This window comes from Brachyistius frenatus, unplaced genomic scaffold (genome assembly GCF_029030835.1).
Source record: "Brachyistius frenatus isolate BFR_SWC_R1_liver_20210118 unplaced genomic scaffold, ASM2903083v1 Contig_15, whole genome shotgun sequence".
NCBI classification, from domain to species: domain Eukaryota; kingdom Metazoa; phylum Chordata; class Actinopteri; family Embiotocidae; genus Brachyistius; species Brachyistius frenatus.
Window position 1 is genome coordinate 1,742,318 of NW_027210614.1, and position 27,184 is coordinate 1,769,501.

General features: G+C 39.9%; 1 protein-coding gene across 1 annotated transcript; it reads left to right on the forward strand.

Annotated features, from left to right (window-relative positions):
- Positions 1 to 26,569, forward strand: adam10a (ADAM metallopeptidase domain 10a). The gene is made up of 16 exons (XM_069693519.1): positions 1 to 947; positions 4,884 to 5,034; positions 13,489 to 13,607; positions 15,038 to 15,196; positions 18,023 to 18,123; positions 18,461 to 18,619; positions 19,518 to 19,610; positions 19,887 to 20,070; positions 22,430 to 22,593; positions 22,717 to 22,900; positions 22,987 to 23,137; positions 23,239 to 23,422; positions 23,531 to 23,642; positions 23,806 to 24,026; positions 24,178 to 24,304; positions 24,804 to 26,569. Exons 1-16 carry the CDS (start codon positions 896 to 898, stop codon positions 24,908 to 24,910), a joined length of 2,268 nt encoding a protein of 755 aa, XP_069549620.1. The 5' UTR covers positions 1 to 895; the 3' UTR covers positions 24,911 to 26,569.
- Positions 26,570 to 27,184: the final 615 nt, after the last annotated feature.

The following is a 27,184-nucleotide window of genomic DNA, read 5'->3' on the forward strand; positions in this document are numbered from 1 at the left end:
TACTTTCCGGATGCACTGCATGTCTCTTACATGGGGACCCAGCTTGTACACATGATAATAAGAGAGCTATTAAATAATATGTGTATTTAAAAAAAAAAAAATCTTATTATATCAAATAGGAATCTGGCAGAAAAATCAAAAAGAACAACAATACAAGATAAATAAATAAAAGGGTCAGAGGTCTAATTAAAGAAAGAAATTAATACGTACATATTTTTGTAAACATACAAGGCTGGTTTGGTTTTACAAATTTCAAACCTTTCTAAAACTGTCGTAACTCATTCATGAAAACCATAAGAACATTTAGCCTATCAAAAATAAGTAATACAAAAACATTAAAGTAACACTGGAAAGAATATAGACTAAAATAAAGTGGAGATGACCCCTTTATAGCTGCTCTATTATGAAAAAATATTCCAGTTGTAAAGCCGGAAGTCCTCATTCGCGGAGATGAACAACCTGATAAATGAAAACAGTGCCTGCACACAGTGCGTGTTTTCAGCCTGGGACCGGACACATGCTCACCACATCTACTTAATGCTCTCGTGTGAAGTTGATTGGTGCTTTTAGAGGCGATTTGTAGTTGTTTTTGTAGAAGTTCATCGACCTGTGACTCCCCCGGGGGAGGGATGGGTGTGTCCGGGTTGCCTTTGCAGAAATACGCCGGAAGGGAGGAGGGCCTGTCTGTCGGTGTATGTGTCTGTCTGTCTGTCTGTCTGTCTGTCTGTCGCGCTGCTGGAGACAGGCTGAGCCGCCCGGTGTTTGTGATGGGAGCCTGCTGACGACGAAGAGCGACTACAGCTTTAAGTGAAAGAAAACGAAAGAAGAAGAAGCAGCAGTCAGCGGTGTCGCTGGGTCGCTTAGCTCGTTCACTGGGATTACAGGGGATTTCGATATGATATTTGTTAGACTACTTCTGATGGTCTGCTGCCTACAGGATATCACAGGTAAGTTTGCCATTGACTTCCGAGGGAAAGGAAAGTGTTCAGTGTTCACCAGCGGCGCTAATCGGATCAGGCAGTTGTACTACTGGCTGTAACTTGCTAGCTAGCTGGCTAACGTTAATGTTCACCGTAGTGATCGTAGCGGTGTTTATTCGTGCCAGTGCGGACCCGGGCCAGGTTGGCCAGCCTGCTTTGGCTTTGTATCAGTTTAATTAATTACGTCTGGGTGATAAATGTTTAAATACTCTTCGGTAGAAAAAAAAAAAAAAAAAACAAAAAAACCCAGCTTGTGGTTTTGACAGTTCCTGAGTGGGAAACTTAACGTTAGAAGGTTTTTACGTCCACAAACATAAATCTGAATGGCGATTGTTCAGCCGAGAGAGTCGGAAGTAGCAGGAGTGTTTACGAGTGTTTGGATCATTTCAAACTAGTTCAACGCTGAAGTTTAGCCCGCGGGATAATGCATTTAAAGCAGGTTACTTCAGTGGTTATATGATATGCTGCGCTCCGTTTGACAGCTCCAACATCTGTTAGAAACAAAAGCTAAATATATGTCCTTTCTCCCACCGCTGACCTCTATTGACCCCCAGCAGAAGGTTTTTGTGGTCCGCTGTTGTTTACAATCGGCGAAAAAGATCCACCGTGATCTTGTGCCTTATGGCTTAATGCAGTTTTCCTGTTCACAGCTGGGATGAGTAACAACTTGGGGTGTATTGCGTTAGTCGTACTGAAAGATGGGGTATGACTGGGTGCTTGTTACTGCTCAACCACCTTACTTAAACTCTCAATATGTTTTGTAACAGTATCATAATGTGAACTAGGACTGTTCTGCAGTGGAGAAAAAACTTTAATAGATATGAATTTAATCATAGTTTCAAGCGTCAATGAGTCCTAATTTGTAGTAGAAGAAAAGAAATACAAATGAAGTAATTTAATCTTCTTTTTTTTTTTTTTTTTTTTTTTTTTTTACTTTAGTTCCCGATTTTATTCAATTACACCACCAATGTGCTTTACATATATTTCGAAACATGAAAACACAGCCATGAGTGACAGCTGAAGCTCCTTGTTTAAACTGTGGAGAAATAGATATTGGCAATCCAAGTAAACAATATGAATATGCTAAAATACCAGTAACTAAATGTATTTCCTTATTTTCTTCTAACTTTTGAGAACACTGATGTTTTTCAGATTTTTCAAAGGATGATTTTCAGATTCAGAAACCGAACAGCACAAGTCAACAAAAGATAGGACAGGAAAACCAACTACTATTTTTGTTCCTGTATTAATTTTGTACCATGTATATGTCTACAGAGCACCTGCTTGTTTCATAGGCCGTGAACAAGCAGCTTAGGCAATAGGTTATTAGACAAGCTTCACTTCATCACCTCCATCAAACACTTCACAGGCAAATTTCCTTATCACTTTTTCATAAAAAAGTCACAAGATGTCTGAGTTAAGTCTTGGATGTTGACTTGGTTCTACAGGAAATACTGTTGTAGCAGCTATAACTTTTGTTTAAACTCATCATAAAGCTAAAAAAAAAAAAAAAAAGTTATTTTATGGCTGGTTTTGGATTCATTTCCTGGTGTGTTTCAGTGATGATGACATGACACACAATGCAGTTTTTTCTCTGCTATCATGCCCAGGCATTTCTGATGGAGCCGGTGATTCAGATAAAGTACGTTATCTTACTTTTGGCACAGCTGCTGTTACTTGGCCAGCTCACAGGGTTGGCTTGCTGCAGAGAATTGTCTTGAGTAATGTAGCATGGAGTTTTGTTATTGACCATATTTGTCAGCCCTGATGCTTGTAGGTTTCAGGCAGCACTCTTTCTGTTATTTTTCCAGCATTGTGTAGTACACAATGTTAAGGAGAGGCATTTAAGTTGCCCTGAGCTGTGGGGTGCTCAGTGTGTTGGGTTTCCAGGCTGTTCGTGCCACCACCCAGCATGCATGGTAATGCAAGGCTCAGATCAGTTTTGATGCATGCTGTTACCACCTCCTCCGTTTCTGTCAGCGGTTTCCTTTCCGTCACTCCACCGGGGCTGAAACAGATGGCACTGCAGTTATGATGATGTCGTCTTTACAGTAAATCTGGCTGCCAGTTTTCTTCAGCATTTGTTGCTGTCTTCCCAGAAATGTCATCTATCCCAATGAGGTAATCAATTTAGCTCCAAATACAGTAGGATGATTCTGTCAGGTCATGATTACATTTGTTCTCGTTTTAGTACCATAATAACAAAGAATGTCTAAGAAAGAGGGATGACTTGCCAGAAAACAATGGAAAAGAATTAGTCATTAATTTATCGACACAAAAACTAAATTTGTAATCTTGTTTGAAAGAATTGTCAAAAATAATATTTTTTTAAAGAAGTACAATTATTTAGTATATTGTTTCTTCAATCCCTTTTGATGAGTTTTGAATTGATATATTACAATTGCAATTAATTTAATGGAAATAAATGAGAGCAAACTTATGAATTTAATGTGCAGTGATACATTTTTCAGATGTGTCATTTAATAAAAAATTGTGTGCATGTAACTGTACTCTATTTGAAAACAAGAAATTACACCGTAGTTTCCTAATTTTTTGAACATATGTTAATTCTTTCTGAGTTAATGTGAAAAAACGCTTCCTAGAGATATCAGGCTGCATGCCAAGTTACTATTCAAATGACTTTCTGTTGACAAATCAGCTTTGTGCTGTCACAACTACACATTAATAGAGTCGTAACATCCTCCTGAGAAGGCTGATCTGGGCAATCTGAGCCACCAGTGTTTGGTTTTGTCCAAAATCAACATTTTCCCTGATTCATTACAGCCTCACGCTTACCCTAAATCCCATAGCCATCTTGTTGTTCTTCAGGCTGGTTGTTGGTCTCAATCTGGTTTGCTGTCATTATTTTAGGATGAAGAAGGGCTAAAGAAGCTGATTGTTGGAATATTCTCCAAGTGCGTTCATGGACAAGTTGCTGCTAGCTTGGTACAGCCTCTCCCTGTTTGGGGAGTTGTGACTCCCACCAAATGGAAGTCCCACAGCAATGAACAAAGCAGTACAGTGTAAAAGTACAGGCAAGGTGGAGCTTATCATGGATGATACATGATACATGGCACATGATACATGATACATGGTACATGGTACATGATACATGATACATGGTATATGATACATGGTAGAGCTCAGCGCCAGTCCCCACTCTTTAAATGGAGCACTTCCCTTAGAATTTATTTTCACATTCAGTGAGAACTTTTTTTTAGTCTTAGTCTTTCCTTTTACGACCCAAACACTTCAGACTGACGTTTGGTTGGTAGCGTTCAATGTCCCTTGGAATGTACAACCGCATTTAAACAGGCTGCAACCAACTGAGTCGCTCAGCTCACACAATGATATCCAGTACTACTGAAACAGAAACTCAGTCACCTGATGTGCATCATGTGTTCCTCACTTGTGCTTCAAACTGAGCACTTTCTTTGTCTTTGTGAAAAGAACAAAAAAAAAAAGGTTGGTATGAAAGCTGGCTGGATTACCTCTGTGGGGTCCTGGCAATAAGCTGAATAAGCCTGTTAAGCATGTCGAGTGAGTGACGGCTTGTACTATAGCCGGTCACTATTGTAGAGATTCATCACTGTTTTCCCAGCAGGGCTTTGTAGGCCTTTTTCCATTAAGACATTCAGACGTAGGAAAAGCACAGGTAAACTATAAAACAAATGTAATATGGTTGAATTATAATTGGCTGATTCAGTTTCAGGGTCCTGTCATGACTTACACGAACACTTGAATAGAATGAAGCCATAATTATTATTGTTATTATTAATAATAATAGTTAAGGACTACAAAAATAGTAATAGTTCTTATGAGACTTGAAAATATTTGTGAAAAAGGCCCATAGTTACAAATAGTTGTTGGCAAGTATTAATGATCCATTGAACTCTCTTTCAGGTCAGTTTGGGAACCCTTTGAGCAAATATATTCGCCATTATGAAGGTTTATCATATGACACAGAAGCCCTGCACAACAATCACCAGAGAGCCAAGAGGGCGCTCTCTCCTCAGGACAGGATGGTTCACCTGGACTTCCACGCTCACGGAAGGTCAGTTTAAGTACACACACACACACACACACACACACACACACACACACACACACACACACACACACACACACACACACACACACACACACACACACACACACACACACACACACACACACACACACACACACACACACTCATCCTCACTTATTCACTCCCTCTCTCTGTCTTCTTACTCTGCTCTATAAATTTGTGTCCGGCTCCATGCACTCTTGCAGTGAACAATAACTCATAATGTAGACCGCAGATGCTCAAATTCTTTCCTATGAAAGGCCAAAAAAGGAATCTAAATGAAAGGCCTTGGGTCAAAAATAAATGTTTATGTTATGTGAAAATAAATTTTATTAAAATGTTATATATTTTACAGAAAATTAAGGTTCTAAATCTAAAATAAAATTTCAGAATGATTGAAACACTACCCTTTTACCTGCTTAGTAGTAATTTGATTACTTAGGAGAAATTAATGTCAAAAACAGTCGTCTTGCCATTTTTTTTCTAAATTTTGTCTTGTCAGTGTGCCACTGAATCGATCTCTCATCTTGACTAGCAGCCCAAAGTCAGTGATGCAGGACAAGCTAGCAGCACATGAGCATCAGCACGAGAGAGAGAAAACCATAATTTTTCATTGCTAAGACGTAGGCCAATGCAATTTAATAGGGAAGCTTAACAGTACTATGCTTTACATTGCTGTAAAACTCATATTATGTACTTTTTAGCTACACAAAATGTACTGTTCATAGCCATTATGGTTAAGGCTTTACCGCATTTAAGAATAACGAGAATAAGTACAAGCTTGTCAAATGCTGTGGTTGGCCAAAACAAAGAAAGTGCGGCCCCAAATTAGGCTGCTCTCATATATAGACGTAAGAATAAACATCAGAAAATATTCATTTTTACTCAAGAATATGTTGAATAATATAAAATACTTCCAATTTCTTTTCATTAATTGTATGTGATGCCTTTGGGTTGATGCCATTTAGGTAGGTAGGTAGGTAGGTATATACTTTATTAATCCCCGAGGGGAAATTTTTTCGCCACAACAGCATACATACAGGAGCAATAATAGAAACAATAGAATAAAATAATAATAGAATAGAATAATATAATAGAAAAGCAATAAAATAAAAATATAAATATAAAATATAAAATGCACAGTACATACAGTATATATACAGTACATTAAATATCTATATATATTATATACAACAAACCAATAAACACAGTCAACATATATATATATATATATACATACGGTACAGTATATATCTATATATATAATATACATATAATATACATATAATATACAAGCAAGAAACCAAGAAACACAGTCAACAGTGTTATTGTACTGTGATGGATTTTGCCAGAGGTGAGTTATTGTAAAGTCTTATGGCAGTGGGCAGGAATGATCTCCTGTATCTGTCCTTGTGACAGCGGAGCTGGAGGAACCTTTTAGAGAAAGTGCTCCGCTGTCCCTGCAGCAGGTGGTTGAGAGGGTGGACAGGATTATCCAAGATGGACAATAGTTTGATCAGCGTCCTCCTCTCCACCACCTTTTCCAGACTATCTAGTTTGTAGCCGATGATGGAGCCGGCCTTCTTAACCAGCTTGTTGAGTTTGTTGGTGTCACCGGCTCCAAATTTATCCAATTTATCCACTCATTTCACCTATGGGCTGTGCTGTGCTGTGCTGTGCTGTGCTGTGCTGTGCTGTGCTGTGCTCTGCTTCACTGCGCTCAGTTACTTACCATATCGTCTCCAAAAGATTATATAACTGTTTGCATTAATAATCAGCAAGCAATGTATTTGCTTGTGAAATGGATTTGGAAAGGATTACTCTGTTCCCTAATGACTTCAGTTGTGGCATTTCATATCATTTATGACTTGGTTATGCTGTTTTCCTTTTTAAACCAGACCTGTAGTTAGTTAGAAAAGTATAGTAAATGTCATTGTGCTGAGAATACATTTTAGTTGTCTGAGTACACTACTTCCAACCCTGTTTTTGGAAACAGGTTATTTCAGGCAGTAACACTGTTTAAATGTTTTCAGGTTAGTGTCTGCTGATTTCTTTTCACTTTGTATATAAAGGAGACGAGGCTGCAACCGAGTGTGTGAATAAAGTAAACTGTTTGCAGTGCTGGAGCAGGAAAATTAAATTACCTGAAATGCTGTTAGTTCAAATCTGCAAGGTTTTAACATTAAAAACAAGCAACAGTAATATTATTGTTGAGCTCCAGCAATTAGCTGATTGCTAATTGATCAGTTCTTCTTCTAAGGCAGGGGTGTCAAACATACGGCCCGCGGGCCGGATCCGGCCCGCCAGGGGGTCCAGCTCGGCCCGCCGGATGACTTTGCTAAGTGTGAAAATTACAGAAAGACATAAATTGCATTTCTATGAGAATATGGAGGTTTATGAGTACAAACGTTTTGTTTTTTGTTTTTTTAATCGATCCAGAAATTGCTTCAAAAACAGCGTACATGCGACGTCTGCTCCGGAGGAAGAAGCGCTCGGTGCCACAGGCAGCCGCGCTCGCTGCTCGCTTTGTGATGCGTTTGACGTCAAACGCGTCACAAAGCAAGTTTTTCCTGAGTTTTTCTGAGTTTTTGGTCTTTATGTTTCTAGTTTATTGTAGAAAGACCTTAAAACAGGGTTTATCATCCAAAAACCTTCACCAATGATTTAAACAAAGAGAAATATTGTCGTTATGTATGCGTTATTATGCTATGATTTTACTGGTCTGGCCCACTTGAGATCAAAGTGGGCAGTATGTGGCCCCTTAACTAAAATGAGTTTGACACCCCTGTTCTAAGGTGTTTAAAGTAATGCAAAGCGTATTTGTGCAGCATATTTCAACATCAAGAAGGAATGCAGTGATGGTCTTCATGACTATAGTTGTCTTCACTCGTATACAATAGAATTTTGTTTTCTGCTGCCTTCAATTTGCACACAAATATTGTTGCTATAGTTATATATACATATATATATATATCCTAATATACTGTTTTATAATCCCAATGCAGCACTTGGGCTATTCTTACTAATGGGAAAGGGCTATTCTTACTAATGGGAAATGTCCCTTTTTTGGTCCCTCTCTGCCTCACTCTCATTCCTATCTGTTTTTCCTTTTTGCTCTTTTTCCTTTTTTTTGCCACATTGAAATGTGTAAGAATAGTTTACCTCAGCCGCACTGTTTCCTTTTCTCTTCACTTGTGGATTGTCAAACAGATCCCTTTCCTTTGCTTTTGTGCTCCTACCTGTCGTTGGAGAAACAGCCTCATTGAGCTGGATGACATGGACAAAAAAGATTCCATATCGAATTTAGATTCACGATTATTATCCTTTTACATGTAGCAAACATTATAAATAAAACCCCATTAGGGTTTTCAGTATCCCGGTAAAACAGAGCTGTCTAACTGTTAATGGTTACCATGTCTTTGCCGATATAAAATGCCAATGACGATGTCCTTCCACTGTCGCCCTGTCTTGTTATACAGAATGACTGTGGAAAGGCAGGCAGCTAATGTTAGCTGCTCTTTAACTGTGGTTGTAGAACTGGGATGTAGGCTGGCTTCTCATCGTGAAGAGACACACACCACTGTGTGCTTTTGTCTCGTGTGCTGAAACAGGTTGGTCGTGCTGCCACTTTTAGTTTGAACTGTGATTTTACAAACTTTACACAGCACGGTTGTCTTTTCGGCATCAGACTTAAAAAAAAAGGAACTATTACCGTATTAGTGAAGTAATTAGACTTGGATCTTTTTTTTGTCCTCAGTTCCTGCTGCTATTGTTCTAGTGTGTATAAGCAAAGCTTAAACTTGTGGGTATCTCCAAAGATCCTCACTGCGAGTGTTGGGGTTGTTTTAGAACATATCTGTTTTGTAATTTACATGTTTTTCACATTTTGCTCAAACAACACTTGGAATTGAATTGATATATCGCCCAACCTTAAGGCTTGTATTGGTGAACTAATCATTTTCAATGTCTGAGCCTAATGTAGTGTCTAAAAAGGAGTACAGCACACCTGCTGTAAACAAACTCCCGTGGGATCAATAAGTAGCAGGAGAAAAAGTGTTAGTACTGCATGGATAATGCTCCTTTTCCGAGAGGAGCAGGCCAGTTTTTAATATAGTGTAATTAAGTTCAGTTCACTGAACGTGCAATGAGTACGCAACGAGAGATTTGTGAATAGTTAAAGATTCAATTTGTAATATTTTATGATATCTATTAGCTGAAATGTGACATGATATTCATGATTATGTTTTCATTAGTGTGTAATCACCTGGAACTAACAATCACTGTGTTTTCATAACCCAAGGATGAGCCTGTAATATTTACATAGGAGTGGGTCCTCTTCCACCATGTTTCTACAGTAGCCCAGAACAGACAAACCAAACACACAAACACTCCAGAGAGCGGCGAGATTCACGGCCACCGTGAGGGTGAGGCAAGGCGGTTAGAGTTAGAGGTTATCTTATTCTTTATATCCTCACCTCACTGAATTCATTAAGTTTTATATATGTGTGTGTGTGTGTGTGTGCACGCGCGTGTGTGTGCGTGTGTGCGCGCGCGTGCAAACAAAGACAAACACTCTCCCTTCTGTAAGAACCCAAGAACCCAAGGCAGAGCTGCACTATAGAGGTTTGTTGTAACAAGAGAAAAGCTTTCTTGTGTATGCCCACTCACATGAGTATTTGTGGTTGGATCAGGTGACAGAACAAGGCAGTGCTCAGGGTCTCAGTGGAGGGCTTCTTTACAAAGAGAGGTGCCAAAAATGTACCCAATCATTTGCTAATACAACGCTGGTGCAGGTGACACAATTCTCATTTCAGTTAGGTGTGTAACTTTGCAAAAACAAGACTCATTTGTGAGATGTGTTCTTCTCCTTTGCATTATATCAGGATTGGAAAATATTTGGCAAACATAAGGAAAGTCCAGGCTCACATAACAGGACCCTCACGCATTTTGAAATTGAGTTACTATTGGGAGCAAACATACATACACGTGTGTGCGCACCAATAATTTGTTCTTTATTTGTTATCATACTTGTACTGTAAGATCAGAAATGACTGGATCTCACACACAGAACTTGTGTGTTTAGTGCCGCAGGCTAAGCACAGGTGTAGTTAGCAGGCAAAAAATATAAACACAAGATATTCTGTGGTAATAGAAGTAATGTCGACATACTGTGGTTTTCATAGATGGTCAACTGCTTGATATTTGAAATAAAACATGTTTAAGATATACATCATGTAGATATTGTAGGGCCACCATCTCTGGATGTGGCTTGAGGGCATTATTCTTCTTTAGGCTGACCTGTTACTGAGCAAAGTATATGATTGTCAGATGCTGGAGTCAGTATGTTCAGCATTTTGGATATGTCTGAATAATTTATCAGTCAGCTGCTTCTGTGAGATGAACAGCACTGACTTGATCCACAGCGTCCTCTCTTCCTGTCGGTTGTATGCCATGTTTATTCGTCCGCACGTTTTCTGTCTGGAAAGTGATGCATTGAAAAATAGAGTTTGCATTTAGCGGGTAATAACTTCCACTGGGTATAAAAGTATAGCGTAAACCCTAAACAGTGAAATCTTTCTGTTTAATCAAGTGGAAAACAAGGCTTTTGAAAACATTGATTAATGATGGAGAAGTCTGTGAAACCCCAAATTGTGTGTCAGGGTCTTTATTGTTGTTTTGTTCAAAAGCTTTGAAACGGTCAGACAGGATGGATTTTCAACTTTTGTTCCTGTATTCACATTGTAGGTGTCCATTCTTATTGGCCTCTTGTTGAGGAATTGCCTCTTAAAACAGGGCTGGAGTTTAGGTTTGAATTATGGTCTCCAGGTATGGAGGTTTGGTGCCTTTAGTTGGGTATTGTTTCATAAACTGCATTTTCTGAGAGATGCTTCTCTATCAAAACTATTTAATTGAAACTGTCCTCATGGACAGTATTACATCTCTTAACATTTTGAATGCTCTACAGATCCCCAATAGTAGAACATTTCTAACTAAATAATCTTAAGGATTCATCTGTGGCCGTGACCACAGTGGCGTGGTGGTATTATGGGTTGATGAAGCTTTTGATGGGGTAAAGATGAAGGTATGAGGTCATATTGATTGTTGCAGGGGCCATTAATAAGGTGGCGAGAGGCCAGGAACTGTAAAGGCTGTGCCAGGATGCATAATAGGAAGAGGAATTTATATTCTATCTATTGCCAGTTGCTGACCTCACAACGCTGACCTCAAACAGCAGGTAATACTGCAGCCTTTGTTCAGCAGTTCTATTTAGTCTTCTTCCTCCTGTTTGTTGAAAGTCCCTTTTCTTTCTCTGTTACCTTTCTCTTGGCTTCCATTGAAGTGGTCCTTGGACAGAAAATTATTCGATGAGATCACTTTGTGTGAGGCTGCAAATCCACTTGATCCTTTTATTTATATTTTGAAAAACAGATCGCGCACTAAATACATAAAAAACAGAGTTTTTGTGAACACTCGATACCTAATCATTAACAAACTGAATATAAATCAAAGTAAACCAATGCGTAGTCATTTGATGGAACAAAATAGTCATAATAATAATGATAATAATCATCTGTGTCTTTGGAGTCAGTAAACATATAAATGGAACATTTTGTTGGTGAAATGACAGGAAAGCGTGAATGCTGGTACAGGTCAGAGAGTCATGCTGGACGGGGAAATCCTGCTCTGTGTTTGACCCATAAAACATTATTTGCCTCCGAATATTTTCCCAAACACTCTCCTAACCATGCGAGACTCACCACAATCATCTGTTTCCTGTGCCTCTTGTGTTTCTTTTTGTTTTAATCCATTAATGATTTCACGTACGCATTCACAGTCGTAATTCTGTTTATACAGCGTTACTATTTTTCCTCCTAAACTCACCTTCATTTGTAAAACTTTGGCTTGGAGGCTGTAATCTCAATTACAAACTCTGGGGATGAAAAATATGCACTGACACTGCAGAGTTTGATTAAATGAGGTTACCACCTGCCTACAAAAAGATGTGATTTAAAAAAAGGAGCAAACTGTAGCCTACTTACAAGATAAGTAGGGAAAAATCTGATTACCTGTAAACTGTCATAAAGTGCCAAGCCTTAGAGAGTGCCAGCTTTTCTTTTTTTCCTTTTTTCAGATTGTGCTGGGTTAGGTTAGGTAGTTACTTTATTAATCCCCGAGGGGAATTTTTTTTCCGCTACAGCAGCATACAGAAGCAATAAGATAATAATAGAATAATAGAAAAGCAATAAAATAGCAGTAAAAATATAAAATATAAAATGCACAGTATATACAGTACAGTATATATCTATATATATTATATACAAACAACCAAGAAACACAGACAACAGTGTTATTGTTATGTGATGGATTTTGCCAGAGGTGAGTTATTGTACAGTCTAATTGCGGTCGGCAGGAATGATCTCCTGTATCTGTCCTTGTGACGGCGGAGCTGGAGGAATCTTTTGGAGAAAGTGCTCCGCTGTCCCTGCAGCAGGTGGTTGAGAGGGTGGTCAGGATTATCCAATATGGATAATAGTTTGTTCAGCGTCCTCCTCTCCACCACCTTTTCCAGACTATCCAGATTGTAGCCGATGATGGAGCCGGCCTTCTTAACCAGTTTGTTAAGTCTGTTGGTGTCACCGGCTCCAATGCTGCTCCCCCAGCAGACCACAGCGAAGTACAATGCACTGGCCACAACAGACTAGTAGAACATCTCCAACATCTTGCTGCACACATTGAAGGATCGACGTTTCCTCAAGAAAAAGAGTCTACTTATCCCCTTCTTGCAGACAGCGTTGATGTAATGTAACATTACAAAACTAAAATGGTACAATCCATAAAGGGTCTAGCATGAGGTAGTAATGAGTTATCACAAGGAAGCGTCACACCTCGAAACCTAACCATGTGATTCCTTCAGAGATTTCTGGTGAGTGGCAACATTCCTCTGAACTACTCCCGCACTACATTGCCTCGGGTTCCAGGGAAGCTTGTGGCTCATGTGCAACTCGTGGTGCTTGCCCTTTTGTCTTTGACATAATTTCATCAACAAGAATTCTGAAAAATTGCACAATGACAGTGGAGCAATGTTCGTGTAGTTTTCCTTGTGACGTAATTCTTCTTCTATCTGACTGACCACGGCAGTACTGAGCAACAACCTGCACAGCTGAAGGGTGAAGCTCCGTACAGATTCGTAAATGATGCTGCTTTCTCTGCTAAGTTCTCTGTGACCTGTCTCAGCTTTCCAGTGTGTGTGTGCTATTTACACTAACAGTCTGTGGTGGGAGCAGGACTTCAGGAGTGCCAGGTTGGAGGGTTTGAGTTTGAAACTGTCAGCAGGACTGGGATTCACGTTGCCCACGTGTAAATGCTTCAAAGTAAAACTTTGCACTTGGTGTTTAATGATTTATCTAACAGCACATTATCTCCTGTTCTTCTTTTTAGGTATTTTAACTTGCGGCTGAAGAGGGATACAACTGTATTTTCTCCAGATCTCACTGTTGATGTATCAGGGGAGGAGTTACCCATTGATACATCACATATTTACAGTGGGGAAATTTTTGGTGAGTCCAGCTGAAAAGTCTGCATTGTCACCTCTCTTTTTTTCAACTCCAAGTCATCTCTTGACGAACATCTCACACATGGCAGTTTGTCGGAGAGCGAAATCAAATGTTTTTGAACAAGATTCCACAGCGCACAACCCAAATCACACAGGAATTGCTTTTAGCTGTTCTTCCTTCCGTTCTCATTCCTTTCCCTTCCTGGATATCTTCCTGTGGCCCGTCTCCGTCAGAGTTCAAATGAACATGGCCAATAACAAGGCTGTTTGTTCTGCTAAGATCAGTGTGTTTAAAACAAAGAGAAGGGGAGCAAAGCAATGTATATCAGTATATCAGTACCTCCTGGAATTCGCAATTTCACGATCACTAATTATACAAATGAAAAATCTAACTCCACGATATTTGCGGAAGCTTACAGTTTTGCAAAATTCGTGCAATTTCTCTGCATTAAAGGTCCGTAAGAGAAGTTCTGCTGAAGGCATTAAAGCAAAAATTGCCTTTTCAAACAAAACTCACTTTATCAAACAAAAAACAACTCAATTCACAGTCAACGTTGCTCTTCAGCCTTTCCTCTTAAAAGTAATAAAACCACATGCTGGTTGATCAGGGGAAAAAACTGCCTAACAGGAAGTAACTGGGTTCATTGCAAATGTGGTCTTCTCATGGGCATTAGGCCTTCAATCGTTGCACTTCCCTGTGATAAAAATATCTGAGTTTTACACACTCTTTTAGTTATAAGAAATTGCCCTTCATTTTTCTTCTGGAAATTAATAAGTGGAATTAATATTATTTAAGAAGCATATATTTTTTACAGAAGATGTGGCTTCGATGTTACAGTCACAGACTGTTTTGTAAAGTTACATGACTACTATCACGCAGGATTATATTTTGTAACTTGAAGCTTTAAAAGTTTTTTAAATTTAGAGAATAAAGAGATGAGAACTCATTTTAATTCTTGCAATTTTGCTGCAAGAAAATCTCAACTCCACAAGTTGCTTTGCAAACGTTGGGAAAACCAAAATAAAGCATTTTTTATTTCGCATTTATATATATTTTATTTAAGCATTTATCGCAGCAAATAAATCTACATGAGATCCCGGTGGGACCGATTATATTTTTCTCATTGAGAACACTGTCTAAGTTGATAGAAAGAATACTTTGAAGTATCCTTCAAGTAGCTTAAGGTAAAACCTATCAAGACAGTCTTTATGAGAGACATGAAGTGCTTATGAGTTATTATATTATACCACTATAACTCAAAATGTGGGCCTATCTAACAGGTACCTTCTTGAATATTCAGACCAGAGGTTTTGTATCATCTATTCATTGTGCAACAATATTACTTCTGTTAAAATTCTGATCTTTCTTTTCAGACCAACACTATGTCATGTTTTGCCTGCCTCTGCTCAACCTCCTCCTCTGCTGTGTTTCAGGAGAAAAGGACACACTGACCCACGGCTCTGTGGTCGATGGGCGCTTTGAGGGTTTCATTAAAACCCACCAAGGAACGTACTATGTTGAACCCTCAGAGAGGTACCTGCAGGACAAGGATGTTCCCTTCCACTCGGTTATCTATCATGAGGATGACATCAGTAAGTATACTTTTAATGAAAAGGCAAGACATTTACATCAATACAAGGGGAAAAGGGTTGATTTCTTAGGCTCAGTATAATCATACATTTAGCTTTTGGACTAGAAGTCACAGTAAAGTGGTTTTACTGGCACCTTTTGAAATCTGTCTTTGTAGAAATGTACAACCCCGTTCCAAAGTTGGGACGCTGTGTAAAAGGTAAATAAAAACAGAATGCAATGATTTGCAAAAATCTGTATTTTATTGCAGATAGACTAAAGACAACATCAAATGTTGAAACTGAGAAATTGTATTGTTTTATAAAAAAATATATACTTATTTTGAATTTGACACCAGCAACAAAATTGTAATGTGAGGCTGATGGTAAATTAGTTCAAGAGAAAAGGTTATGTTTGACAGACTGGCAACAACAGGATTTGGCTCGGTGGTCACTATTTATACTGGAAGCAGGACTAGAGCCTGATACAGCATGGGCATGACTGAGCTATTTTTATGGTCAGACTACAACTGATTCAGAGATTCAGTCTCAGGAGACTGCAAGTTTCTCAAACTTTTCCTGAACAATAGACAACTCTGAACATGTCTGGAAGTAGCTGGTAGAGTTCAGGCAAGCTGTGTTTGTGGGGAAAACACAGTGAAGCAAACACTGCATGAGTCAAAACACAATTCAGTAACTTGACGCTCATGATTCCAGCCTAAGAAGGTGCATTTAGCAGACAGGCAGGGAGTCTGATAGGAGCCCTGCCCTGGCTTAAGGCTGGCTGACATTCACTGCACTCCCTCCTGTTGGTTTGTTCTCTTGAACACACAAACACACGGAGATGTTCTTATTTAAGCATATGCATCTGAAACCAGCCAGCAGATTCGATTTAGAGGAAAGCACCTAATTTAATGTTCCAGTAGGGGTTGATGAGGTGTTTAAGTCATGTGCTCACAGCAGGAGCATGTCCATCTGTCAGTAATGAGGGAGAAGAGGCTGGTTGGAGGGCTGGGACAGTGAAGAAAAATTAAACCTTTACAGAATATATAGGACTTCTTATTACCCATAGGAAACAGAACATCTAGATTTGTGTATTTTTCTTTCGAACATATGTTATTTTGTCAGAGATTTGGCCTTCATCCTTACCTGTTACAACTAGAGTCAGATCTGAATGCTTTATTTTCATGTCTATTAGACTTCTTTGCGAATCATTGCTGAGTAAGAGTGGAGTGTGGTGGGCGTGCAGACTTGCGTGGATGTTTTCTCAAATGTACCATAATATTTAGGCTATAATCAATTCAAAATCTTTGCTTATTTTATACACATTCTTTAAGATGGTTGAAATTCACTCTAACTATTTTTTTTTCTTATGATAGTTTTAAATCTTTACAGATAAAACATAGTTCTCAGAATAAAACTCCATTTCAAAATTCAACTCACATTTGCCTGTAATGAGTAATGCCTCAGACCAACTTTGAAATGTTGTTGTGGAACTCTTCTCGTATTTGATGATGGTATCAGTGGAAAAAGTTGAAGGGATGATGTTTAACAAGACACAGGAGTCCTTGCTTCTGACTTTTGGCAAGTTTTTTTTTTTTTTTTTTTTTTTTTATACTTCTGCCTAAAATGCAAAGGCCTTTTGATTAGCAGTTGAATGAGACAGCATTCACTGTGGGGACAAAGGCGTCTTTCTCAGAAAAAATTCAAAAACACATTGTCAGAGGTTGAATGTGTCGTTTCAGTGTGTGTTCAGGCAGTTTAGTAAGCAGCACAGCACTGTTCTCTTTGCTGAATGACCAATGATGGTTGTGACACAGCCAGGCTGATGTCCTGCACCGCTATTAGTGGGATCATGAGTTTTACAAATGCAAGCTGCTCGCAAGCAAGCGACCCTCTAGCTTAAAGCACTTTGGTTAAACCAGCAATTTCAGAACACATTGATTTGCAGGCCTAACAAATACAAATATTTCGTCCGAAAAATCTGATTATATTTCCCAAAACACATTTTGTATATCACTTGCTTTAAGTTAATAGAAAACACCAGCACACTTGCCTTCCTTTTGATTATTTTCACTATTAGCAGAAACTCTTGCTGGTAGCATTATAGCACAATTTTATAGTTGGGGTTGTACCAGCTGCTTGGCTAAAAAAGTACACGCGTAATCATAAGGCCCTTTTTACCAGCAGTATGTCATAGTTCAAATTCAATCAGCAGTCATTCTGTTTATCTGGTCTGTTTATTCATACCGCTGTTGTCTGTAACTGCTTTTCAGGGACGTTAGGGAAATCAAACATTATTTCATGTGGGTGCGGCCAGTGGTGGACTGTGTTTGAGCTATCTATGGTGGGGATTGTAAATCTTGTTTCTGTGATCCCCTAAAGATAGCTGCTGTTGCCAAATGATCATACTGTAGCGAGACGCCGATTCATATATTATTGTTGACATGTACATTGTTATGAATTTGATTGTAATTAATGTGAGAATTCCCTAATTCGCTGTAACATAGCATTGTTTGACATTTCTTGACCTGAATTTCTTGATAAATTGGAAAAAACCTGAGACATACAGAGAAGCAATTTTTTTCAGTTAGTGGCGGCAGATCATGGGTACTTCCTGTCTCTTCTGAGACGATGAGTTGAAAGAAAGATATAAAGGCGAGAGAGCGATAACTGATTTGTAGAGAGTGATAAACCCGGTCGCTCAAGCTTTTTATTTAATGCAGCTACTCTGGCACCAAACTCGCACTTAATTCACCTCCTCCAGTCCACCACATATAATTCTAAATAGATCTGGGATGCAGTATAAGCTCTTCACAATCATTCCCTTATCTCCCCCTTATCTGCCAGATTATCCTCATAAGTATGGCTCAGAGGGCGGCTGCGCTGACCACTCTGTGTTTGAGAGGATGAGGAAGAAACAGGCGTCCGCAGTAAAGGAGCCAGTCGAAGTAAGTGCCAGCATCAAATCAAAACTCCACCCCTCCTTTGCACTCATAATTAAACACACAGATGGGCAAGGCTCAGGAGATTAATGGATCCTTTCTCATTTCCAACCTACCTCACACAAACAGTATGTTTACTTTTTAGCATTGGTGTACATGTTTTTGATCTAACACCTGATTATCGGTTATGTTCAACCATTTTACATGTAAACTCTTTTCTCCAGGAGTTTTTGTCTGAAAGCGATAGCCTTGCAAAATAGGAGGGAAATGTGATGAAAGAAAAAGATGAGAACAGAACTGATTGTTTTACTGGGAAATGCGTTAACCGTCCTCGTTTGTACAGGGCGTGAACAGTATGTTGGAAGAGGACAGCTCTCGTGGTCCCATCATTCTGAGAAGGAAGAGGGCAACAGGGAAAGAGAAAAACACCTGCCAGCTCTTCATCCAGACTGACCACCTCTTCTTCAGATACTATGGCACGAGAGAGGCTGTCATTGCCCAGGTATGTAGACATACATCAGCATGTAAATATCACTTGAGGCTGCAAAAGAATGCTTTACTCCTGAGCTTAGTGTGCTCATGTGCTGATTAGCATTGCACTGTTGTACCATCTTTGATGCCAGCGGTCGACTCACCTCCGTCTTCGCCTTTTGGCTGCTACACCCGACCTCAAAGCCTTTATCCCACAGGTGGTGGGCTTCCAGAGCAGCAGCTCAGTCATTTTTTTTTTAATTTGTGCTCAACCGGGGCCCGAGAGTAAAGGCGCAGCCCCCACATGCTGAACCATCACACTAAAACGCACCTGGGAATATGGATGTCTTGACTAACCTGCTGAACCTGCTGAGCCTGCTGGCATCGTAACTCGACTCTGGATAAGCAGCAGAAAATAGATGGATGAACTCCTTTACCATTGTTAGACTTATAAACATTTAAAAAAAAGGTCAACATTTATACAGAAAAACTACATATATTGTGGTTATTATTCCAAGACTTCTTCTTCCTTGACAAAACCTACATTACCCACAATGCACCCACATCTCTGACAGTTCGTTTGGAGAATCAGGTCTGTCATTCTAGTAGCAGTTAATGTAGTCTTTATCCACTTCATCTGGTGACTTCATTTTTGTCTAACATCACCTTAACAGGTTTTCTTTTTCAAATTTGTGTCTCCAAAATGGAAACTCGTCATTTAACGAAGTTTTAATACCACTATTTTCACGCAGTAGAACTGCCCGAGACCTGTAAACAAACTGTGACATGTCAAATCGGTGGAGTTCCCCTTTAATGTAGCAGAATGTGGAAAAGCCGGTTGTCCGCATTGGAATGGAAATGACAGAAAATAGCCATAATGTTAGTGTTGTACTGGCTTTAATGCTAATAAACAATGACACTCTCTACAGATCTCCAGCCATGTGAAGGCCATCGACTCCATTTACCAGGCCACAGACTTCATGGGCATACGAAACATCAGCTTCATGGTTAAGAGGATCAGGGTGAGTTGATTCTCAATGTGTCAAAGTGTCTGGAACCTATATTGGTGCATGTCGGCATCCATTTTAAGTCTGAACATGTGGGCTGTGCTGCAGGATCAGGTTATATAACAACTGACCTGAAAGAGATCAACCTGTCAATATTTTGAGTGGACAAGTCTGTTGATCTGTCTGCTTGGCAGTGAACATTGTGGGACAGACTTGAGTTCCCTCTAGTAGAGTAGAGGTGTCTTTCCTTTCTCTTTTTCCCCTGTAACTGTTGAACTCTCTTTCTTTCAGATAAATAGCACGGACGATGAAAAGGACCGGACCAATCCTTTCCGCTTTGCCAACATCGGAGTGGAGAAGTTTTTGGAGCTGAACTCTGAGCAGAACCATGATGACTACTGCCTGGCCTACGTCTTCACTGACAGGGACTTTGATGATGGGGTTCTTGGCTTGGCTTGGGTTGGGGCTCCCTCAGGTTGGCACCAAACACAAACACACACAGAGCCTGCCTGACTTCCTGTGTTACTTAGAAGCATGTAAACTGGTTGGCTGCTTTGCAACGCAGGGACGTTTTTCTGGAGTTTAACAGTACTGTCTTTTCTACAATGACCAGATACCAGTCATGCAGGATACTACACATTTTTGATTAGTCTGATCAGTTTATTTTTAACTTGAGATGAGTTTAGTTTGAGACCCCAGATCTCAGCGTGAGTGGCAGACTTGCTGCGCTGAGCAGAAGAAGCAGAGTCTGGACTGCTGGTTACATAGTCTGGTCTCTCTTATCAGGGCTTTGATGTTCCCTGAAAAATTGAACAAATCTCAAATAGGACTGTGTCTCCATTAACCCCAGCAGACCCTGATAATCCTCACTATCTCATTTATCACATCACCATCTCACTGCCCCTCCGCCTGCATGGACACACAAACACAGCCTCACTTCAAAGTGAGTCAAAAAACAAATATAACATTTTCCCTTTACAAAATTGACTTCCTGAGCAATGTGTATAACTGCAAAGTCATTGTCAGTTTGTCCGTCCAGCAACAAAGAAACACCTAATACTTTACACACTAGAAGTCATTTATATTTGAGTCGATAATCACCTGCTTAATTTTTGATAACTGAGTATTTAGGAAATTGTGCTGTAAGGCGTTACGAACTATTCTGAAGTTTACAATGTGTAATCTGAGTGGGAACATTTAACTGAACCTATTCTCACATATTATACGATACCATCAGAAGCTACACACAGGGGCAACCCTTTAGTTTTATGTCGTAGTGAATGCCAGCAGGCATTCATCTCTGCTTCTCTGTAAGGATTCATGCAGTGTTCATCCCCCAGAAATCTTCTATCAACATTTATGACAGATAGTCATGGCAGGCCCTTCTTCCTATGCCTTTGAATAAGCTTAGATACAATCTCGACATGAAGAATACAGCAACACACACGCAATCGATTCTTTTGGCTTACAGCTTTGCTAATTTGCCCGTATTGATTGTGTGGAAGAGGTGGAGAGGAGCTGGGTGGTAGTGAGCTGTGTGGTCAATGTTTGAACAGAGGGAACAAATGACTTTCAGGCACACTGGTGAAGCACAACTAATGTGTGTCTTTTTTGATCTGACCGTTTGTTGACGCAAGTGGTTTCAGTGGAGGGGTTATACATACATGCGGTATACAAACTGAAAAATGTATACGAGTCATGAAATGTGCAGTTATGTACACTTACACATAATGGACAGTTTGTTTATTGCTTGAAGCGCTCTGGTCTCATGTCTCTGTGCAGCTAGAAGCTGCCTCTTAACGACTGGATTACGAGAAAAGCAGCAGCACTGCAGGCAGGCTTATTGAGTGATTTGTAAGTGGTTTTCAGTGTTTCGCTGTGCTTTTTAAGTTGATTTAGGTTTTGGCACTTTTATTTTAGATAATTCAAAGTACAGAAAAGCAACAAACTTTAGGGACCAGAAGCCTCATTTATTAGACAGTGTGTAGGATCCATATGTGAAAAAAATATATCGGGTTCATAAAACCGTTTGATTGACCACCTGCAGGCAACGTCCCCCTATTATACACCACAAGGTCACCTGGAAATGTGCACATGTAGATCAGCCTTATAGCCCCCCCCCCTCTCTAAACACTCACACTCAACCATAGATAGTCAATGCAAAGCAACTCATGAATATTGATGAATGGAAATGAGCCGGGTTCTTGCAGCACTTTTAAACCCCAAAAAGTATGTGAAAACAAATGCTGGGTGACACATGCATGGTATCAGAAAATATGAAACCGTATTGATGCTCTGTTTTTCAGTTCGTTAATGCTACTCGATGTTATCTTGCATTTCTGCAACCAATGAAGATCATTTAATCAGTTGGCTTAGTGGTTGAGGTGAAAAGGACTCCGTATATTCAGGTTTACTATAGGGCGAAGGAAAACCAGACATTTCCTGAATCCTCACATCTAACAGATTTCTGCATCATCCTGCATTTCAACATGCAGAGTTGCTCTACACCAGACCACCAGAGTCAGTCCTGCTCTCTCCTGGGCACTCCTGTGTAGTATGAGACAACAAGGATGAAATATTTTTTTTTTTTTTTTTTTTTTTTTTTTTGAGAGAGAGAGAGAGAGAGAGAGAGAGAGAGAGAGAGAGAGAACAATGTTTGTTCAATTGATCCCTTCAGTTCACATGCTTTTTGTTGAAGCAGTTATTTCCTGTTTATTTTACTTTTATCTGCAACAGTGAAACTTCCTACTGTTAAAATACCAAAACAACTGGGAAGATGTGTCCAGTATGTAAATAATAACAATGCATTCTTATTTTTCATACTCGTGCCACAGGAAGCTCTGGGGGCATCTGTGAAAAGAGCAAACTGTACTCTGATGGGAAGAGGAAGTCTCTGAACACTGGAATCATCACTGTGCAGAACTATGCTTCCCATGTCCCTCCCAAGGTGTCACACATCACCTTCGCTCATGAGGTCGGGCACAACTTTGGCTCCCCTGTAAGTACTATGATTTAAAACCAACCCTTTGCTAGTAATCTACGTTCTCTTGCTAAACCTTGCAGTGTTTTATGTTGAACCTTCTCTCAAACCTCTCACCTCTACTCGCCTACTATTTTACAGCACGACTCTGGCATCGAATGTACCCCTGGAGAGTCTAAGTTGCAGGACAAAAAGGAGCGGGGAAACTACATTATGTATGCCAGAGCTACATCAGGGGACAAGCTCAACAATAACAAGTTCTCCATCTGCAGCATCCGCAATATCAGTGCTGTTCTGACAAAGAAGAGAGACGAGTGTTTTGTCGGTAAGTTACCTCGTATAAACATATCTGTTCCCCTTTATTTGCCTGAGAGAGAGATTGTTTTCAGTCTGTTGTGTCTGTGTGTGCAGAGTCTGGCCAGCCTATCTGTGGTAATGGACTTGTGGAACCTGGAGAGGAGTGTGACTGTGGCTACAGCGATCAGTGTAAAGACCCCTGCTGCTTTAATGCCAATGAAGAGGATGGGAAAAAGTGCAAACTTAAACCTGGCAAAACCTGCAGGTCAGAATACATTCAGTAATTTGTGAAAGAGCTATTGAGCACAAAACAACTTTGACATTTGACTGACTTTTGAATACACTCTTGCGATTCTTTTTGCACAGTCCCAGCCAAGGCCCATGTTGTACACCACTGTGCACTTTCAAAGGTGCTACAGACAGTTGCAGATTTGAGTCCGAATGTGCCAACGAAGGCTACTGCAATGGAGCTACTGCCATGTGTCCTTCCTCAAAGCCAAAGGAAAACTTCACCTCTTGCCATTCAGAAACACAAGTTTGCCTCAATGGGGTATGCTGATATTTATTGCCCTTTAGCTGTTTCATGTCATGAGTTTATATTTTAAGTGAAAGAAAACATCAAAAGCTTTTCCTCTTGTTTCCTGCTTGTTTGGGATAGGTGTGCTCCGGTTCCATTTGTGAGAAGCACCATCTGGAGGTTTGCACCTGCGCCAGCCAGGAAGGCCCAGATGAGGCAGCTGAGCTGTGCCATGTGTGCTGCATGGAAAAAAGTGAGTGGCATACTGCGAGACTGTTCATGGATCACCTGTAGGAATTTTAAACTTGAATTATCTGATACAGTTCAGTGGCTGTTAGTTTTGTGTTTTGCACTTCTTCAAAATAAGAGGTTCCTGTCAGTGTTTCAGAGGTTGCTTCTTATTCCTCTGCCCTCAGTGAATCCCAGCACCTGTAGCAGCACAGGCTCAGAGAAATGGGTTACATTCTTCAACAAGAAGATCACCACGCTGCAGCCCGGCTCACCCTGCAACGACTTTAAGGGCTACTGTGATGTGTTCAAGAGGTGTCGTCTGGTGGACGCCGACGGGCCGCTGGCAAGGCTGAAGAAAGCCATCTTCAATGCAGAACTCTATGAGAACATTGCAGAGTGGATAGTGGTGAGTGTCCCATTAGAGGAATATTTGCAGTGAAGCTGACAATAAACATCTGTCCGCAGAATGACGCAAACACTTAAAGATACTCTTTCTGCAGTGATTTCCGCCTTTAAAAAAAATATATATATATTCTCTCTTGCTCTGTGTTGTTCAGGCTCACTGGTGGGCAGTGCTGTTGATGGGCATCGCTCTGATTATGCTAATGGCTGGCTTCATCAAGATCTGCAGCGTTCACACACCCAGCAGCAACCCCAAACTTCCCCCACCAAAGCCACTGCCAGGTACAGTACATAGAACAGTGTTCTCCAAAAGGCTCTTTACAGGAGAGTGAAATTCATGTTTTTGCTACGTCAGCCATTTCAATTTGAGATCAAAATAAGACGGGGACAAACGACAATCGCTTTTAGTAAATGGACTTCAATGCAAGTAGCGTACATTTGTATATTATATTTGCATGTAATACATTTGCAAATATTTATTTCATAATTTATTCATTCATTTATTGCCTCATTGTTTCATTTATTCATACAGTGCATTCTAAACGTATGCTTACAGTACAATGACATTTCACTGTTAACAGAAAGACTTGATTGCAGCTTTATGGGATGGAGAAAACAAAGATCAATGGATCGAAAGAACTGAGTTATAATCATTTTTTACATGTAATGGCGTTGTCTTCTGTTGTGGGCTCGCTTCTAAGAGTGTACAAAAGGAGTATCATCAGTGTGTAGAATTCATAGTCCTGTTTTTGAGACTAACGGAAATGTCAATGTCTCGTAGGTACACTGAAAAGGAGAAGACAGCAGCAGGCGAACCAGCAGTCACAAGGCCAACGGTCCAACCGTCAGCACAGAGAGAACTATCAAATGGGACAGATGAGACGCTGAGACGCTGGTCTGCTCTTTGCCTTGGTTCTTCTTAGTGCCTACAATATAGGAGCACTTCACTCCAAAGAGTTACTTTTATCACATATTGCAAAATGCAAAGAACTTGCAACTGAAACAATTTTAATGGACAAAGCCCAAAGTTTTTTGGGGACCTAACAGACTCACGCAACTCTGCTCTGAGAGCCAGCTTAGCAGTGGTTCACATAGCTTTTATAGGAAATAAATAATTTTTCCAAGGAGGGACAAGGAGAGAAATTTACTGATCTCTGTTATGTGGTCTTAATCTTTTCATTTTTCTTTTGAATGCTTTTTTTGTATCAGAGTGGTAGAGAGAGAAGCAGCTTTGTCAGAGTTGCTTTCCTCTCTCCTCCATTTGTGCAAACTTTTCTCTTTCCTGCTCTTCCTCTCTGACATGCTGCCATCATCAGCACGATAGCAGGGACTGCAAGTCACATTAGTTTTTGCTGCCAATCAAAAACAGCGGAGACATTGTGTCGGAGGAAAACTTGTCTTTTGCCAATGTGATTAGATTGTTTTTAATCAAAGTTCAAAGAAGCTTTCATTTCTAAGGCCTACATGTTCTTTACGCGTGCAATTGTACAGATGTTGCAGTAGTTTTTGTTTTTGTTTTGTTTTCTTCAGTGTTTCAAATGAAATAGATTTTCTGTATGATAATTATTTACTATTTGAATTCACCTTCTCAGGATCAATAAAACAACAACAGCAAATAAGTGTAAAAGATGGCTCCATGCATGTTTCAGGGTAACGTCCCTCCTGGCTGAAGCCTGTACAGAAGAGTTCACATGAGCTGCCGTGCGCTGCAAAGGACAGGTTGTATGAAAGGAATGTAGACACATGTGCTTGATAAGAATATAGTGGTATCTGTTATGAGATGGAGGGGGAGAAATAATTGGATATGTGTATTTCTTGTTGTGATATGGGATTGCGTTTATATGAAGGTATATAGTGTGGCACAGAAAGAAATGGTGAGAAAATAAGCTTTTTATCAACCTGATTGTATCACACTTTGATTCTGTCACAGCTGTTTTTCCACAGAGTCCTTCCTTTGGCACTGATTTGTGGCATATTTGTAAAGCAGCCGCTTTGTGCGACATATATGTGTCTTTACATTCACAATGAGAATAGCCAAAGTATAAAAGGAGAACGTGTTAAAATGAAACTCCGCGGACAAAGAAGCCGACGTAGCCGAGGAGTTGTTACAGAAAAGAAGTGTTCTGGTGTGATTGTTCCATCTATGTTCTCACTTGTTGCGACCTGTCTACCTTTTCAATTTCATACACCTGGAGTCATTAAAAAAAAAAAAAAAAGACTAAATATAACCACTCGGAAGCAGTTGGATCCTCCAGGCCTCTGCAGCCAAATATGGAAGGTGTCTGCTTTTAATGTGAGTGTGGATTTATGCTTTCATTGATTTGAATTGCAGTTCACATGACTGTGTATATGTGGAGGAACTGAATCACTTGGGAAGAACGAGACTCTTAATTTTATTGTTGCTTCATTGCTGCTGTTTAACCTTTTATCAGAGCGAACAATCACTGTGTTCCACAACTGTTCTGCCCTTTTTGTTTCCCTGCTGTTTGGGGTTTGTGGTTTGTGTAATTGCATTAAAAATGTGCCTACTCAGAGCAGCGTGACAGACGTTGGTGTACGAGTGTCAGTAGTCTTCACCAGGGCTGAAACAATGCATGAGGTGGCAGTTTATCTGAGCACTGCTGAAATTGGGAGAAATGCATTGTAAGTGATGTCACTTAGGGCGTAGCCATGTTTGATAATTATAGGAAATTATTGATACACATATACTATAACAGCCAACACTTGAAAAATGTTGTATAACTATATTCTACACATTGTCCTGAGATTAATTAATTAGCATTAACTTGATCTTTAGCCAGGGTAATGTTAGGTCAATGTCGCTGACAGATGGATAAGAGGGCGAAGTACCCCAAGCTGAATTACTGGTAAAGACAGAAATGTATATCTATAGTTTCTTCACATTTTTTTTTAGAAGGGAACAACTTGTTATCGAGCAAAGACACCCTTACTCACTTGCAAAAGAGTTGTATCAAGCACAGCTTGCAACTCAACGTTGTTTTCTGTGCCAGGATGTTGCATTATTGATCAGACAGTCTATGCAGTGAACAAGTCGGCCGCTTCACAGAGAAATGCCTTCAATGTGTTCTCCCGAATGTGTACATTGAAAATGCTGTGGTGCTTTCATCACAAAATAGTTACTCCAATGTGCTCCAGAAAGGT

Coding starts and splice junctions, on each gene's coding strand:
- adam10a (XM_069693519.1), top strand. CDS start 896: ATGATATTTGTTAGACTACTTCTGATGGTCTGCTGCCTACAGGATATC. Junction 22,594..22,716: donor GGCACAACTTTGGCTCCCCT/GTAAGTACTATG, acceptor ACTATTTTACAG/CACGACTCTGGCATCGAATG. Junction 22,901..22,986: donor GAGAGACGAGTGTTTTGTCG/GTAAGTTACCTC, acceptor CTGTGTGTGCAG/AGTCTGGCCAGCCTATCTGT.